Below are 16,623 nucleotides of genomic sequence, written 5' to 3'. Positions count from 1 at the left end.
AACCCCCAATGAAATAAATAAAACCCTCATCGTATATGTATTGGTCGAGATTAATCTTGACCCACGGTACCGGTGTTGTCAAATGACGTGTTGCGTACATAAAGTACCGGTGTTGTCAAATGACGTGTTGCGTACAATCATGGGATCTTATGATTAATCTTCTCGTATTGTTTACGGGTGATCCTGAACCATATAAAATTGAATTATGAGTACATATATATAAAATATCATGTTATTTTAGAAAGATGTGATTTTATTTAATTTTTCCCAATTAATCCCGAAGTTAAACAAGTCTTGGATAACCAATTTTGTTTCGGTCATAGTTTCTTCGTTACAAATCCGTTTTCGTTGATTCAACTTGCCATCTCCTTGGATCGAGTCCCTCTTTAAGACTATGAACTGAAATACCTTGGTTTGTATTCAAAATCACACGGCATAGGTGAAACTTTAGTGAAACTTATGAAGTTAAACATTTTCCTTTATTTAAACAACCTTAAATGATTATTTTTCTAAAAATACTTATACTTTGAATTAAATCATGAAATTTTTATGTGTTATCATATTCATAGTAAAAATCATTTTTCCAGAACATAAACCTCCAACTCAAAGTTTAAGATAGTTTTTAATTATCCAACCCAAAACAGTCCCCGGTGGCACTCCGACGTCGTAAAAACAGTTTTTAAGATATTCTTTGAAAAACCAAATTATACCTTGTTAAATTAGCATATATTTAAGTTATATTACAGGTCTTGAAGTATTTTAAAAGTTAAGTTAGAAGGATCTATTTAGTTTGCAAACAAGTTTGAAAACATTCAAACTATGTTCTTGTTGTTAAACTTTTATACCACAAAATAAGATAGCTATATATATATGAATCGAATAAGGTTATGAACATAGATACTACCTCAAGTTCCTTGGACAAGGTTGCTATAAAAGAGGAGTAAGAAGCTAGAATCAAAAGGGTGATGGAAGTGGATGAAAGATTGGAAGTAAGTTTGTGTTCTTGGAAGGATTTCTTGAAGTGTTTTTGTATGGTTTTCTTATGGTGTTTAAGTAAGGTTTTTGAAGCTAGATCTTCATGGAACTTTGCTGAATGTTTATGGAGTTTAATGTTCTTGAGAGTGTGGGTGTTTTTAGCTAGAGAATGGAAGTAAAAATGAAACAAAATGAGGATACATATATACTCCTAAAAAAATGTTTATGTAGTAGACATGGACAAATTTTTAGTTTGTATTTTTGTAATTAGTCTTACAATCATTCAAAAGTAATTACCTTATACATAAGGCATGAACAAGGGCTGGTTAGGTGGTGATTTGATGTGTATATACCAATAGTAAATACGTATAGAAGCTAGGTATGATACGAGTACAAATACTCTAGATATACGTATAGAAATTTTGTGAAAAATGGAATGAGGATTCAAATATAGCTATCTTTTGTGAATACACTTATATGATTTTATGTATTTAAGTCTTTAAAAGTGATTAAATACATTACTTATACGATATATGTATAAACATTATAAGTCTTAAGTATTTATGTCAAATAACGTTACGTATAGTTATCGTTTTAAAAACTTAAGTTAGTAGTTTCAAAATATACTTATAACTTATTGTTATTAATACAAAATGAGATATTAAAACATTCATTAATCATGTTAAATATGTATATATACATATATATATACACAAACGTATAATTATCATATATTGTATAGTTCGTGATATCATCGGTCAAACTAGACGGTCAAACGTTGTGTAAAACTCTTTTCGGAAACATAAATCTCAACAATTTGGATTGCTTATCATGTTGGTAAGGTTTAATTTATGTAAATATTAATCTTATAAGTATAGAATGATCGAAAAAGTGCGGGTCAACTTTAGGGTTTTTGCTTATCGTGTCGGAACCATATAGAGATTAGAGTTTAAATTTGGTCGGAAATTTCCGGGTCGTTACAAGACTTATCCACTGGTTGATTAACGAACCTATAACAATATATACATATATATCAAAGTATGTTCAAAATATATTTACAACACTTTTAATATATTTTGATGTTTTAAGTTTATTAAGTCAGCTGTCCTCGTTAGTAACCTACAACTAGTTGTCCACAGTTAGATGTACAGAAATAAATCGATAAATATTATCTTGAATCAATCCACGACCCAGTGTATACGTATCTCAGTATTGATCACAACTCAAACTATATATATTTTGGAATCAACCTCAACCCTGTTTAGCTAACTCCAACATTCACATATAGAGTGTCTATGGTTGTTCCGAAATATATATAGATGTGTCGACATGATAGGTCGAAATATTGTATACGTGTCTATGGTATCTCAAGATTACATAATATACAATACAAGTTGATTAAGTTATGGTTGGAATAGATTTGTTACCAATTTTCACGTAGCTAAAATGAGAAAAATTATCCAATCTTGTTTTACCCATAACTTCTTCATTTTAAATCCGTTTTGAGTGAATCAAATTGCTATGGTTTCATATTGAACTCTATTTTATGAATCTAAATAGAAAAAGTATAGGTTTATAGTCGGAAAAATAAGTTACAAGTCGTTTTTGTAAAGGTAGTCATTTTAGTCGAAAGAACGACGTCTAGATGACCATTTTAGAAAACATACTTCCACTTTGAGTTTAACCATAATTTTTGGATATAGTTTCATGTTCATAATAAAAATCATTTTCTCAGAATAACAACTTTTAAATCAAATTTTATCATAGTTTTTAATTAACTAACCCAAAACAGCCCGCGGTGTTACTACGACGGCGTAAATCCGATTTTACGGTGTTTTTCGTGTCTCCAGGTTTTAAATCATTAAGTTAGCATATCATATAGATATAGAACATGTGTTTAGTTGATTTTAAAAGTCAAGTTAGAAGGATTAACTTTTGTTTGCGAACAAGTTTAGAATTAACTAAACTATGTTCTAGTGATTACAAGTTTAAACCTTCGAATAAGATAGCTTTATATGTATGAATTGAATGATGTTATGAACATCATTACTACCTTAAGTTCCTTGGATAAACCTACTGAAAAATATAAAAATGGATCTAGCTTCAACAGATCCTTGGATGGCTCGAAGTTCTTGAAGCAGAATCATGACACGAAAACAAGTTCAAGTAAGATCATCACTTGAAATAAGATTGTTATAGTTATAGAAATTGAACCAAAGTTTGAATATGATTATTACCTTATATTAGAATGATAACCTACTGTAAGAAACAAAGATTTCTTGAGGTTGGATGATCACCTTACAAGATTGGAAGTGAGCTAGCAAACTTGAAAGTATTCTTGATTTTATGTAACTAGAACTTGTAGAATATATGAAGAACACTTAGAACTTGAAGATAGAACTTGAGAGAGATCAATTAGATGAAGAAAATTGAAGAATGAAAGTGTTTGTAGGTGTTTTTGGTCGTTGGTGTATGGATTAGATATAAAGGATATGTAATTTTGTTTTCATGTAAATAAGTCATGAATGATTACTCATATTTTTGTAATTTTATGAGATATTTCATGCTAGTTGCCAAATGATGGTTCCCATATGTGTTAGGTGACTCACATGGGCTGCTAAGAGCTGATCATTGGAGTGTATATATCAATAGTACATACATCTAAAAGCTATGTATTGTACGAGTACGAATACGGGTGCATACGAGTAGAATTGTTGATGAAACTGAACGAGGATGTAATTGTAAGCATTTTTGTTAAGTAGAAGTATTTTGATAAGTGTATTGAAGTCTTTCAAAAGTTTATAAATACATATTAAAACACTACATGTATATACATTTTAACTGAGTCGTTAAGTCATCGTTAGTCGTTACATGTAAGTGTTGTTTTGAAACCTTTAGGTTAACGATCTTGTTAAATGTTGTTAACCCAATGTTTATAATATCAAATGAGATTTTAAATTATTATATTATCATGATATTATCATGTATGAATATCTCTTAATATGATATATATACATTAAATATCTTTACAACGATAATCGTTACATATATGTCTCGTTTAAAAATCATTAAGTTAGTAGTCTTGTTTTTACATATGTAGTTCATTGTTAATATACTTAATGATATGTTTACTTATCATAGTATCATGTTAACTATATATATATCCATATATATGTCATCATATAGTTTTTACAAGTTTTAACGTTCGTGAATCACCGGTCAACTTGGGTGGTCAATTGTCTATATGAAACATATTTCAATTAATCAAGTCTTAACAAGTTTGATTGCTTAACATGTTGGAAACATTTAATCATGTAAATATCAATCTCAATTAATATATATAAACATGGAAAAGTTCGGGTCACTACAACACCGACTTTTATGTTGTTACCTTTTAACATCTTAATTTTAATCTTAATAGTGAATATATTAATGGTCCTTGCGTTTTACATGAAATTATAACGTAAGTCCTTATATTTTTAAAATTACATTGATCATTGACCTACTTAAAAGTGCACACATATCATCCCTGTATTAGATTGTATATATTTATGTATTTGAATTAGGCCCAATTTTATAAACGGGTCCGGCCCGTTAGTATTTTAGCATTAGGGTTTCTCACATTGTTCTATATATAATGTATCGATTACTTGTAACTATTCATTGCGAAATATTCGATTTCATGGTAATAGAGCCATATATAATTCTCTTCTCAAATTTGTCCTACAATTTTGAACAATCCTTCATGTCTTCTTCAGTTCTCCACCTTCAATTCTAATTGAAAAAATTACGCCGTTAGTACCTGTGGTTTGTTGAGATTATCATTACAACACCTAAACTTCTTTTTTTGCGTAGTTGGTACCTAAATTTTGTGCAACTTTCATGATTTGTACCCCTAGTTAACTGCTGTTAGATTTTAACAGATAACCCCTCACATGTGCCACACATGTGAGGGCATATTCGTCCATGCATGTGAGGGTTTATTTTAATAACAAAAAGGCTGTCTATTAAAAAGAAGAGTTGCAAGTATGTGCAACCATTTGTAAGCAACAATGGTACAAGTTTATGTTTTTTTTAGCAAAACGAAAGTATATTATAAAGACTTTTCACCAAATTGTGAAAACATCTAGCATTAGAAGTTGTACAAGAGGACTTACAATGACATTGTCCACCCTTTATTCATATGTTTTAAGCCAAAAAAAAAAGAAAAGAAAAAAAGAAAAGAGTAACTAGGCTCCCATTACAAATCCTTTAACCATAAAAACATGGGTATATCACAAAGAGACCCATATACATATACTTTAACATTGATACACAAACACTGAATCAAAATGAATTTGCTTTAATGCCTATTCCACCATTCCAATCTATAGATATGTTTAGAGTACTCAATTTCTTCATGTTCAGCACATGAATAGTTATCTAGATCCTGCAAAAAAAATTAAAGACTTAATAGGTTTGATAAATCTGTGAATTACTAAATAAATTGTAATGCAATTTATACTCTCTTCTCTAGGCGAGCATGAATTGCAGTTGCAGTTATTGCAACAAACAGGCATGCTTCTTTAACCACCATATCTGAAACGTTGGGCCACCTACATCCTTATAAAATTATCTTTAGATAATAATTTCTTAAATGTTGGCACATGCATAAATAAATGCAAATAAAAAGAAAAAGAAAGAAAACATATCATCAAACCAATCCAATGTTTGTCTGATTTTTCTATTCAACATTTTTTTTCATCATCAATAGCCCTCACTTAGAACAAAATCACAAAAAAATTAAAAAAATAATACTACGTAATCTACAGTAAATCGTTAAAAATGGAATAAAATAATCACTAGTACCATTTAGTCATGCAGGAGTCACGTAATTCTTTAAGATTACAACTGTATTTCTCACACAATTCTTGTGGTTCACCAATTTCAGTCTCCTACAAACACAGCAGCAAAAACAACTCGATAAACACTAATAATAAATTAATTAATAATGATTAATAGAACACATAACAAGAAATCAAAGCACTAAAGCTAGTCCGTACAGTTGATTTTCGAAATTGAAATAGGAATGAGAGGATTTATTTTAAATGATTAGGGTTTATACTCAATTAGGGATTAGGGTTTTTGTGCCAAAAATATACTCGTAGATTTGGTACCTGTGAGGTGTTATAATAATGAGGTTAATTAACTGAACGGACCATATTACCCTCACATGCGTGTCACATGTAAGGCTTAAGGGTTAAATGCTAACGGCAGTTATCTTCAGGTATCATCCACGAAATTAAATGAAATCATAGGTATCAACTACGAAAAAAATAGTTTAGGTGTAAGAAAAAGTGATCATTAATTAAATTTGCAAACACTTACGTGACCTTCTATCACCTTCCGCATCATCTTTTATTTATTATTAGTACGAGACAAATATTTTGTTTTGTCTTTTTCATTACTTTTACTTTGATTGCAATATAAAAGTTGTAGCTACTAAGCATCACCGCCACCGCATCATTTTTTGTTCTACCTACAGCTTCTTTCTATGTTATCATCATTTATATAATTACAAGACTTGTAATGTATTTATCTTTCCTGAGGATCATCACTATTTTATTATTTAGATGTCGAACAGCAACAACGGCGGGATCGAATCATATATGCATAGGGTTTATTTTCCATAATAGGTATACCATAGTGGGCCACACATCCCTGTTGGATTAAATCGGCAGTTTTTTAGGCCCAATAATCATCAGTCTTATAGGCCCAATAATCCTGTATGTTTTGGGCCTCATCTAAATCGTGGGTATCCTCGTGCATTTATTTCATGTACTCTTCAGGACTCGGGTAAACTGATATAATCCGACATTGACTAGAGAACAACCTAGTTGGTGTCTTATAAAAGGTGGGTGTTCCCTCCTCTTTCAAGCTAGCTTTTGGGAGTGAGTTCTACACTTCCCCTTGTAAGGTTGATGCATGTCTAGTGTGGGATAGGCTTGTATCATTGGTGCTTGGCTTGGACCGGGAAGAGAAGGGTGCCAACCGTGACCAACATAGCTGTGACCAACGAGGCTTCGGAGTGGTGGCTTGGACCGAAAGAAAGGGTGCCAACCGTGACCAACGAGGACGTACTTCCCCTTGTAAGGTTGATGCATGCCTAGTGTGGGATAGACTTGTATCATAAACTCAAAAATATTTTTAATAAAAGCATTGTACCATCAGTTATTGTTGGCGATGGTTCCACCAAACCTATATTAACATCCGGAAACGCCACATTACCCAATCCTTACCGACTAGTACACCTACACAACGTACTTGTTACACCCAATATTGTCAAAAGTCTAATTTCTGTCAAACAATTTAATAAGGGAGGTGGTCCTCATACACCATTTTTTAATCCATACACACCAATTTATGTTAACTACCTATTGTACCCTTCAAATTAATTAATTTACTCTAATACTGATCACTTGTTTCTCTCACTTTTAGGGATGGCAATAGTCACCCGATCCAGCGGATATCCATACGACCCACCTAATTCGTGATGGATATGGATAATCTAAATGTTTATGGATACGGATATGGATGAACTTAAATGGATATGGATATAGATACGGATGAAAATTTTCATCCATGGATATATCTATTATCACCCGAAATACATACATATATAAATATAGATTTATGCAAACACATTTACTATTACAAATGCATTTACCATTGCACATACATTTTGCTTGCAACTATATAATGAATTAACTATGATATATTATAACAAAACACGTATTTTTAATAAAATAACATACAAATTACACATTTAATTTATCGTGGTATATGTTTATTAGTAAATTCAATAAATTATCTTATATCTTTAACATAAAATAACACGTTCTTGAATATTCAATGGATATTCATTAACTCGCTTTATCCATTGGATATGGATATGGATATGGATGGATGAACTGAACTTAAATGGATATGAATATGGATATGGATATGGATAAACAAAAACTAAATGGATATGAATATGGATATAAAGTCACTCGATCCATATTTGATCCTACTCACTTTCATTACGTGAACACCCTTTGTATTATGCACTCTAATACCCCATCGTTATGCACTCAATCTATAATAAGGAATTTGATACTACAAGTTTTTATATAAATGTCGCTCCATTTGTTCCGATTCAAGCTTCAACGGAACAATATTCGTCGTCGGAGCTGCCGGAAACCTAACGGCTACTGGTTTCTATTTCTCGTTTACTTCACCGATGTGAGTAACATTGAATCAATTGCCACTGCTTCGGTGGTATTTTCCAGTAACATTGAATCAATTGATCACATATTGATTAGATTATCGTTATAATTTATATTTAATCATTTTTGTTGCAATTATGGGTAAAAATGTTGATTTAGAGACCTTGAAAGCTTTGTACCTAAATACATACAGTTGTGAGTTGTTAAAATAGCAAACAACAGGTATAATTGTCGTGAACATCCCCTTTCTCATAAGCTATTTGTATAATTCCCAATTTTGATTTTGAGTATATTGGAAGATAGTGATAGATGCTTATTTATTTATTAAATTTATCGTGACTCAATGTTCACAGCTTCACGAACAACGATCTCTATTATTGTGTTTAATGAATTAGAAAATCTCTGTTTTGATATGTTAGGGTTTGTTATTATTTAGATATTGGGGAAGATAAAGATTGGGCTAATAAAAGATAAGGGAGTCGTGAGTTTAACTTTTTTTAAACAGTATTATATAAAAGGGTAAAAAGGCCAGATCATGTAAAATTGAGTGTGTAATAGTGACGTTGATCTTTACCCTATCACCGCACCAAACCTATCCAAGATTGCTTTGCTTACTTCAAGTCAACCTCTTTGGCACAATCGCTTGAGACACTTTGACGATCATGTTCTTCAAACTTTAGTCTCTCGTGGTTTCTTTAATTGTAATAAGCTTCTAACCAAAACTTTATGTCATGCGTACCAATTAGGAAAACATGTTAGATTACCGTTTTCTCGTTCTACTTCCAATGTTTCTAACCCTTTCGAATTAATACATTCAGATTTATGGACACCTTCAATTGTTAGAGTAGGTGGTTTTAGATATTACATGTTATTATTAGACCACTTTACACACTTTCTAAGGATATACCCTCTCCGCAAGAAATCTGATGCCTTTTCCAAATTTCTAAAGTTTCACACATATGTTAAAAAAACAATTCAACACAACAATCAAAGCCCTCCAATGCGACAATGGGGTGAATATGATAACGTCTCGTTCCATAATCTCTTTGCAACCCATGGCATTGAGGTTCGATTCTCATGTCTACATACCTCCCAACAAAACGGTATGTCAGAACGAATGATCCACACTATCAATAACAGTATTCGCTCCCTCCTTTTTGATGCTCGCCTCCCATCAGAATATTGGGTTAAGGCACCTCATATGGCTACACACCTTCTCAACATTCTTACATCCACTTCCATCTTAAATGATATACCATTCACTATACTTTTTAACAAAAACTTTAAATTTTCTCATTTTTGTGTCTTTAGTTGCTTGTGTTATCCACACATTCCAACACCTCACAAACTAGCTAAACGTTCTAGCCCTTGCATCTTCCTTAGCTATCCATGCAATCATCGTGGGTACCGTTTTCTTGATCTTGAAACCAAAAAGATCATAATCTCACATCATGTCACTTCCGATGAAATTATATTTCCCTTTGGTTCCATGCAACCAAACTCGTCTCCATCATATTCATTTCTCAACATTCCTGGTGAGTTCCAGCCTCACCCACACCACCACCACACCGATAACCCCATCATCCCTCCTACTACTACGGTTTTTGTTTCCACTAACCTTGATCCTCATTATGTCGATGCTTCAGCTACTACTGATGTTTCGACTTATGTTACATCCACCTCCACTGAAAGCATTTCTAGTTCGATCACCCCCACTCCAGCAACCCACAATCAACATCTAATGCTCACCCGTGCCAAAACCGAAATTCATAAACCTGTCACTTGCTTAAACTTAAATGTTAGCACCGCACATGATATTCCAAAATCTCACCTCCTGGCCCTTTTCGGCCCTAACTGGAAACATGCATGCTTGATGAATATAATGCTTTAATTAAAAATGGTACTTGGGTCCTAGTTCCGAGACCTTCAGGTGTTAACATTGTGAGATCTATGTGGTTGTTTAAACGTAAGTTACACTCTGATGGCACTTTAGACTGGTACAAAGCTCGTTTGGTGGCTGATGGCAAAAGCCAACGACATGATATTAATTGTGGTGAGACTCTTAGTACGGTGGTAAAACTGGAAACTATTCATGATGTGCTTAGCCTATCTGTTTCTCGACACTGGCCGATTCATCAACTAGATGTCAAGAATGCTTGTTTACATGGTGATCTTATAGATAATGTCTACATGCATCAGCCTACAGAGTTCCATGATCCAACAAACCAGGTTATGTATGTCATCTTCGCAAATCTTTATATGGTCTCAAGCAGACTCATCGTGCTTGGTTTCATAGATTTGCTCAGTATGCTCTTCTTGTTGGTTTTCAACATAGCCATTGTGATTCATCGTTGTTTATTTACCGACATGGGATACATATTGCTTATCTACTACTATATGTGGGCGATATTGTTCTTATTGATTCCTCTGCCTCTCTCTTACAGAAGATTATATAACAGAATTAATAAATCGTATAGCCCAACAACATGTCCAACATATAATCCCAATAGTCCATCATTTTCTAAATCCATTTGGTTTTGGAAAATGATAGACTATTGGGCTTATATGTTGGACATGTTATTGGGCTATATGATTTATTAATTCTTTTATGGTAGCAGAGCTCAAGTCTGGAGATCGAGTCAGACTGCTGTCGTGCCGCCATCTCTACAACGAGTCCGAGTCAGGCCCCCATGTGTGTGCTGCGTTCGCTACAAAGAGATCGAGTTAAGCCGTTATCGTGCCGCCATCTCTACAATGGTTCCACGCATCGATGTGAGGGGGCGTGTTGGGAAGTTATGTCACATCGTTCATGGGACAAAACAATGTAAGGGAAAGTCCCTCTATCACCAATGAGTTTTAAAAAAGGATGGACTCTTGAGCTTATATGTTGGACATGTTGGTGGGCTATACGATTTATTAATTCAGTCATGGTATCAGAGATCAGGTCTGGAGATCGAGTCAGGCCGTTGTCGTGCCGCCATCTTTACAGCGAGTCCGAGTCAGGCCCCCATGTGTATGCTGCCGTCACTAAAAAGAGATCGAGTCAGGATGTTGTTGTGCCGCCATCTCTACAACTGTTCCACGCCTCGATGTGAGGGGGCGTGTTGGGAAGTTCTCCTACATCGGTCATGAGAAAAAACAAATATATGCGTATAAGTCTAAGGGGAAGTCCCTCTATCACCAAATGATTTTAGAAAATGATAGACTCTTGAGCTTATATGTTGGGTAAGGATCACATGAATGCATTTTTAAGTAGGTCATGGATGATCCATGTAATTTTAAAAAGATAAGGACTATCAATATAAATTAGTGTAAAGTATATGGATCATCAAAATTATTTACTCTAATCTTAATCTGAGTATAGATAGATTATATAACAAGAGTAGTTACAGGGAGACGCACATTAATATAATGTCACCTGCCAAATAAATCATATCCCAGGTAACAACAACAACAAGAAACTCAATCTTCTTTCATGGAACCATTAATTAAATCATTCATGTAAGGACTTCAAGATTATTTATTTTTAAATATTAATATGACTATGAGTATAATCTAATGTCAAAAATCACATACCAAATAAGATGTTAAGTAGCTGAAGAGGCCTCACATCACATACAAAACGTTCATGGCGACTCTCAAGTATAGCAAAATTAACGAATTACTACATATATACTAAATATAAGAACTTGTAGCAGCATTGGCCCTTTGTTTTTGTTCGTTACGGTTTTCTTCCAAGATTCTTTGAAACTCTACCTCACTTGCTGATATCAATCGCTTTAAGGCGTCAAAGGCAGTCAGCTTAATGCTGCAAGTCCATACAAAATTTACAATCACATTATACGATCGAATTCGCTTCATTTACTTAATTGCAGATGGAAGATGGATGGATGGATATATATAACAATATAAGTGACTAACTAGCAATCTCACATGATGTGTGTGATTACCTGCTGTTTGGTAAGGTTTTTAAAGCGTTTGGCACAAATCCCCTGTATAATCCAGCCACACCATCACGAGACACAATACCTGGACATGATAAATGAAACTTGAAGTTTCTTTAAAATATGATTAATTAAATATGTAACGGAATATTATAACTAATAACTGAATGTGGGAAGATTAAGTTGAGTGAGTATTAATTAGTAGGTACCTGGAAAAGCATCTAATACGCCCTTGTAAGGAGTGCCCCTCATTTGCATCTGCCTTCTAATAGTGTCCAATGGGTAGCATGTAAGTGTCGCAATGCTAGCAGCCACAAATGCTGTCACTATTGATGCTTCTGGTTTGTTGCGAAACTTTTCTGGTAAAGACTTCTTCACCCTGATGTATGTCCTCATATAATAAGATTATATACACATACACATAATAAATAAAGTATAGTATGATTCAGTACAAATAATAACATAGTTATTGAAGGTTTATAGCATATAATGCTGTTTTCAACCAGATTAGAAGGAAAAAAAAAAGGCTATCTGTGTCAAAACACAATGAGGGGAACTACTAACAATCAACTGTGCAAGGTTTGATGTAAAAGTAAATTAGGGAAATTGACTTTAGACGGTGACCACTTTGACCGTATAAGTCATAGTTTCTGATTTTGGTTTCAAAGTGCATATATCTTGGAAATTATTAATTTCAATGAGAGACTTTTAAAGAGGATTAATGATGATAAGCTCACAAGTCGAAGACACAAAAGTTGACAGCAACATATGGGGCTATTCCGATAAGAGAAGGTCCAAGACCCCTGTAGAAAGATCCCATTCCTTCCTCTTTTAGCATCTTTACAAATACCTGATATTATAGTGACAATCAACAGCCTTAAAATAAAAAATAAAAAAAAGAGTGACTATCAACATCAGAAGGAAATTGCCTTTCAATCAAATTAAGTATACTAAAACTATTAATCTTACATCTGTCATTGTGAGATACCCTGGATCAACTGCCAAACGTAATCTGAGGACATCTAGTGGATACGTCACCTGAAATTAGTCTCCAAGGTTAACAACAGTAAAGTAATTAAACAAATGATGAAGCACGATAAAACGTTTTACAACAATTTCGTTTTGGGTTATTCATATCAAATATGTTCCACGGTGGATTTACTTTGACCCAAATACCAGATGTTGATAACCTGATTCAAGAACTCACCCTCCTCCCTGGATTAATTAAGTATTATACCCGTTTGTTGTTTTGTTGCATAATTATGCACATAAGTCTCAGACTTAATGGATGGGTGGCCGGGGTATAAAAATAAAAAATAAAATAATGGAGTACAAGATATTTTGAGTATGACATCAGTGGCAGGGTGGTCTAATCTTACGAAAGTTGAAGTTATTCCAGCACAAGCACCTGCAGCTAATCTTCCAATAAGAGAAAGCTCACCATCGGTTCCCTTAAAAAGTTTCTGCAATAGGATTAACATATGTATACGTATACACCTTTTTAAAATTTGCATACAATATTTACTCATGATTACAGTAAAACTCTCAGGTAAGAGTGTCTCTTTACCTTGTAGGTGTCATATGCAAAGAGTTGTACTGCACTATATGGAAGGACACGTACTACCTGCAATTTTTGATAGATTGATAGAATTAATTAGCACTAATCAAGGTTTACCCAATTGAGATAAAATTGCACTTCATTAATTAACATCTCGATCGGGTGAAATCATGTGAGCAAATGTCCAATACCAGTTTGCATCAGCTATTTGTAAATTAAGATGGCATCATTTATTTTTATCAAATTATGAGACATTGCAATATTCAGGTGAAATGTTGATAAGAAAGTTTTAGAAATGTTCATAGAGCACAGGGAGGTACTATACGTAAAAGGGTAATAAAGCAATTAAGAAAGGGTTGAGTGATGAAAAAGTTTAACATATAATTTTATTTCAGGACAGTGAATTTAAGTGATAGGACTTGTATAAGTACCTGCGCCAAGTTACCCTTCCAATAACCTTTGATGCCTTCTTGCTTCCCTACTGATACGAACGCCTGCAAATATGAATAATAAACATAGGCGCGCAATATTATATTAATGTATGTATGTATATGTATGTATGAGGAGATATAAAGTAAAAAAGACATCCATATATGACTACTTAGATAGATAGATAGATAGATAGATAGATAGATAGATAGATAGATAGATAGATACCTGTATGAATCCAATAGCTTTTTTTGCACTTTCTTGGCCTACTCTTAGACCATGAGTCTGCAAAGAGTTAATTATTAAACGGATTCACTTGTTGTATTAGTATGAATGAGATATATCTTCCCTTGCAGAAACAGAGTCAATTTATGAGCCCTTTTAGTCTATCTTTTATTACACAAAAAGTTCACTTACTCAAAATTATGTTTCATTTTCACATGTTCAATTATTATATACATTTACCTTATAATAATATTACTGTCGTCCCAATGTAACATGAAGAATTTTGCAACTTAAAAGCATCTATATATGCACGTACTTTCATTTTGTTATCTAGTAGCAATTAAAAATGAATAAACGTAACATAATTAATTAAAATTACAAATTACAAATTATAAATATTACTCGTAAGATTTAATAATTAAAAATGAAATGAAAAGCGAGGAATTACGGAGTAATCTTTAATTAGTAGGTAGGTAGGAGTAGAAGTAGGAGTACCTGCATGATGAGTTTAATCCGGTCAAGAGGAGCAGTAAGGGTTTTAGCAGCAGCACCAGAAAAGGCAGCAGCAGTAAACACGGCTGCATCTTTAGGAACCAAAGCAACAATTGCCAACGGATGTTTCAGTAGTTGTGCCACACTTGGTTCCAATTCTAATGACCTCTCATCCAACATTGAAACCGTAGCAAAACCACCCCCACCACCAGCAGCTCGTGTAGTAGGAAATACCATTAAGTCATGATTAATGTTTTGGTTGGATAATAATGATAGAGAAAATGGTTGTCCTTGGAGCTCAGGAATCTGCTTCCAAACTAATGTTGCTTGTTCCTGCTTCTGAGTCATTTGAGGTTTTAGATAGTAGGAGAATTATTGCCTTGGGTATCACTAAATGAACAAGATAAGGTAAAACCCCCAGAAACTATATCCTTTTTTCTCTATTTATCAACTCATATTCGTCATGAAAACATTCTTATAGTTAGCCATGACGACCTCGATCAAATTTCGGGACGAAATTTCTTTTAACGGGTAGGTACTGTGATGACCCGGAAATTTCCGATCAAATTTAAACTTTAATCTTTATATGATTCCAACACGATGAGCAAAATCTGTAATGATTGAGTCTCGAAAGCTTTGAAACTATGTTCATGTAATCAAATACACTTTGACCATGCCCGACGATTCACGAACAATTATGTGTAAATAGATATATATGATTATATACACATGTGCGAATATTAAATTGAGTGATATTAGCAAAACAGTTAACGGATGGTTGATATGAAAATAACTTATGAAATAACCAATCGGGGGGAAGCGGGGGAAGCAAAAAAAATAAAAAATTTCATTTTTTTTTTGGATTTTTTTTTTCAGGCATCAAGATCACACGAAAATATGAACATTTAAAAAAGACACTTCGTGATGAATGTTATTATTTCGATAGGAAAACGATCTACAAAAATAACATTAAAGATAATATTGATTGTGAAGAATGTTAACGTTTTTTTTCCATGTTTTGTGAAGTAAAATTTAGCCCGATTTAGAGTTTAGGGTTTAGGGTTTGGTGTTTTGGGTTTAGTCCCTAAACCCAAAACCCTAAACCCTAAACTCTAAACCGTTTGTGTTAAAAACTCAATCTAGATCCTAAATCTAAACCCTAAACCCTAAATTTCTAAGCCCTAATATCTAAACCCTATAAACCCTAATATCTAAACCCTAATATCTAAAACCTCAATATACGCTCGAAAAACACGATAATTGTTATATATTACTTCTTCGAGCGTTTTCCCGCCAAAATAAAAACATTTATCACAAAGTGTCTTTATTAAATGTTCATATTTTCATCCAATCTATAATGTTCGTGAACAAAATTTTTTCAAAAAATGAAAAAAATAAAATAAATTTTGCTTCCCCCCGCTTCCCCCCGATTAGTTACTTCCCTCTTTTTATATATATATATATATATATATATATATATATATAGTGGCGATTCCATAATGAAAATTCAGTGGGGTCCTGAAATTTTTTTTAGTCCTAATTATATTTGAATGTAATTTTAGTGGTTGTTTACTTTCAAAAAACTACAAGTTCGGAAAATATATTGAGTCCGATTAGTTAAATATAATGGTGCCCTACGCATTTTAAAGAAAAATTATAAATTCAAAAAAGATATGGGGTCCTCCAGTTAAATTTAATGGTGTCCTATATAATTTACAGGGTATTTTCTACTAATAATTTTCAAACTAGCGGT

At 33.1% G+C, this 16,623-nt stretch overlaps 1 protein-coding gene across 1 annotated transcript; it reads right to left on the bottom strand.

Annotated features, from left to right (window-relative positions):
• Positions 1-11,773: 11,773 nt before the first annotated feature.
• On the bottom strand, positions 11,774-16,162 carry LOC139899555 (probable envelope ADP,ATP carrier protein, chloroplastic). Its single transcript, XM_071882382.1, has 10 exons — positions 14,874-16,162; positions 14,382-14,438; positions 14,156-14,218; positions 13,734-13,790; positions 13,546-13,629; positions 13,136-13,204; positions 12,904-13,016; positions 12,376-12,545; positions 12,173-12,251; positions 11,774-12,030 (listed from the first exon to the last, which is right to left on the bottom strand). Exons 1-10 carry the CDS (start codon positions 15,216-15,218, stop codon positions 11,898-11,900), a joined length of 1,170 nt encoding a protein of 389 aa, XP_071738483.1. The 5' UTR covers positions 15,219-16,162; the 3' UTR covers positions 11,774-11,897.
• Between the last annotated feature and the right edge of the window lie 461 nt (positions 16,163-16,623).

Source organism: Rutidosis leptorrhynchoides, chromosome 3 (genome assembly GCF_046630445.1).
Source record: "Rutidosis leptorrhynchoides isolate AG116_Rl617_1_P2 chromosome 3, CSIRO_AGI_Rlap_v1, whole genome shotgun sequence".
NCBI lineage: Eukaryota > Viridiplantae > Streptophyta > Magnoliopsida > Asterales > Asteraceae > Rutidosis > Rutidosis leptorrhynchoides.
Note: the sequence above shows the minus strand (reverse complement) of the source record. Positions and strands in the feature narration are given on the sequence as shown.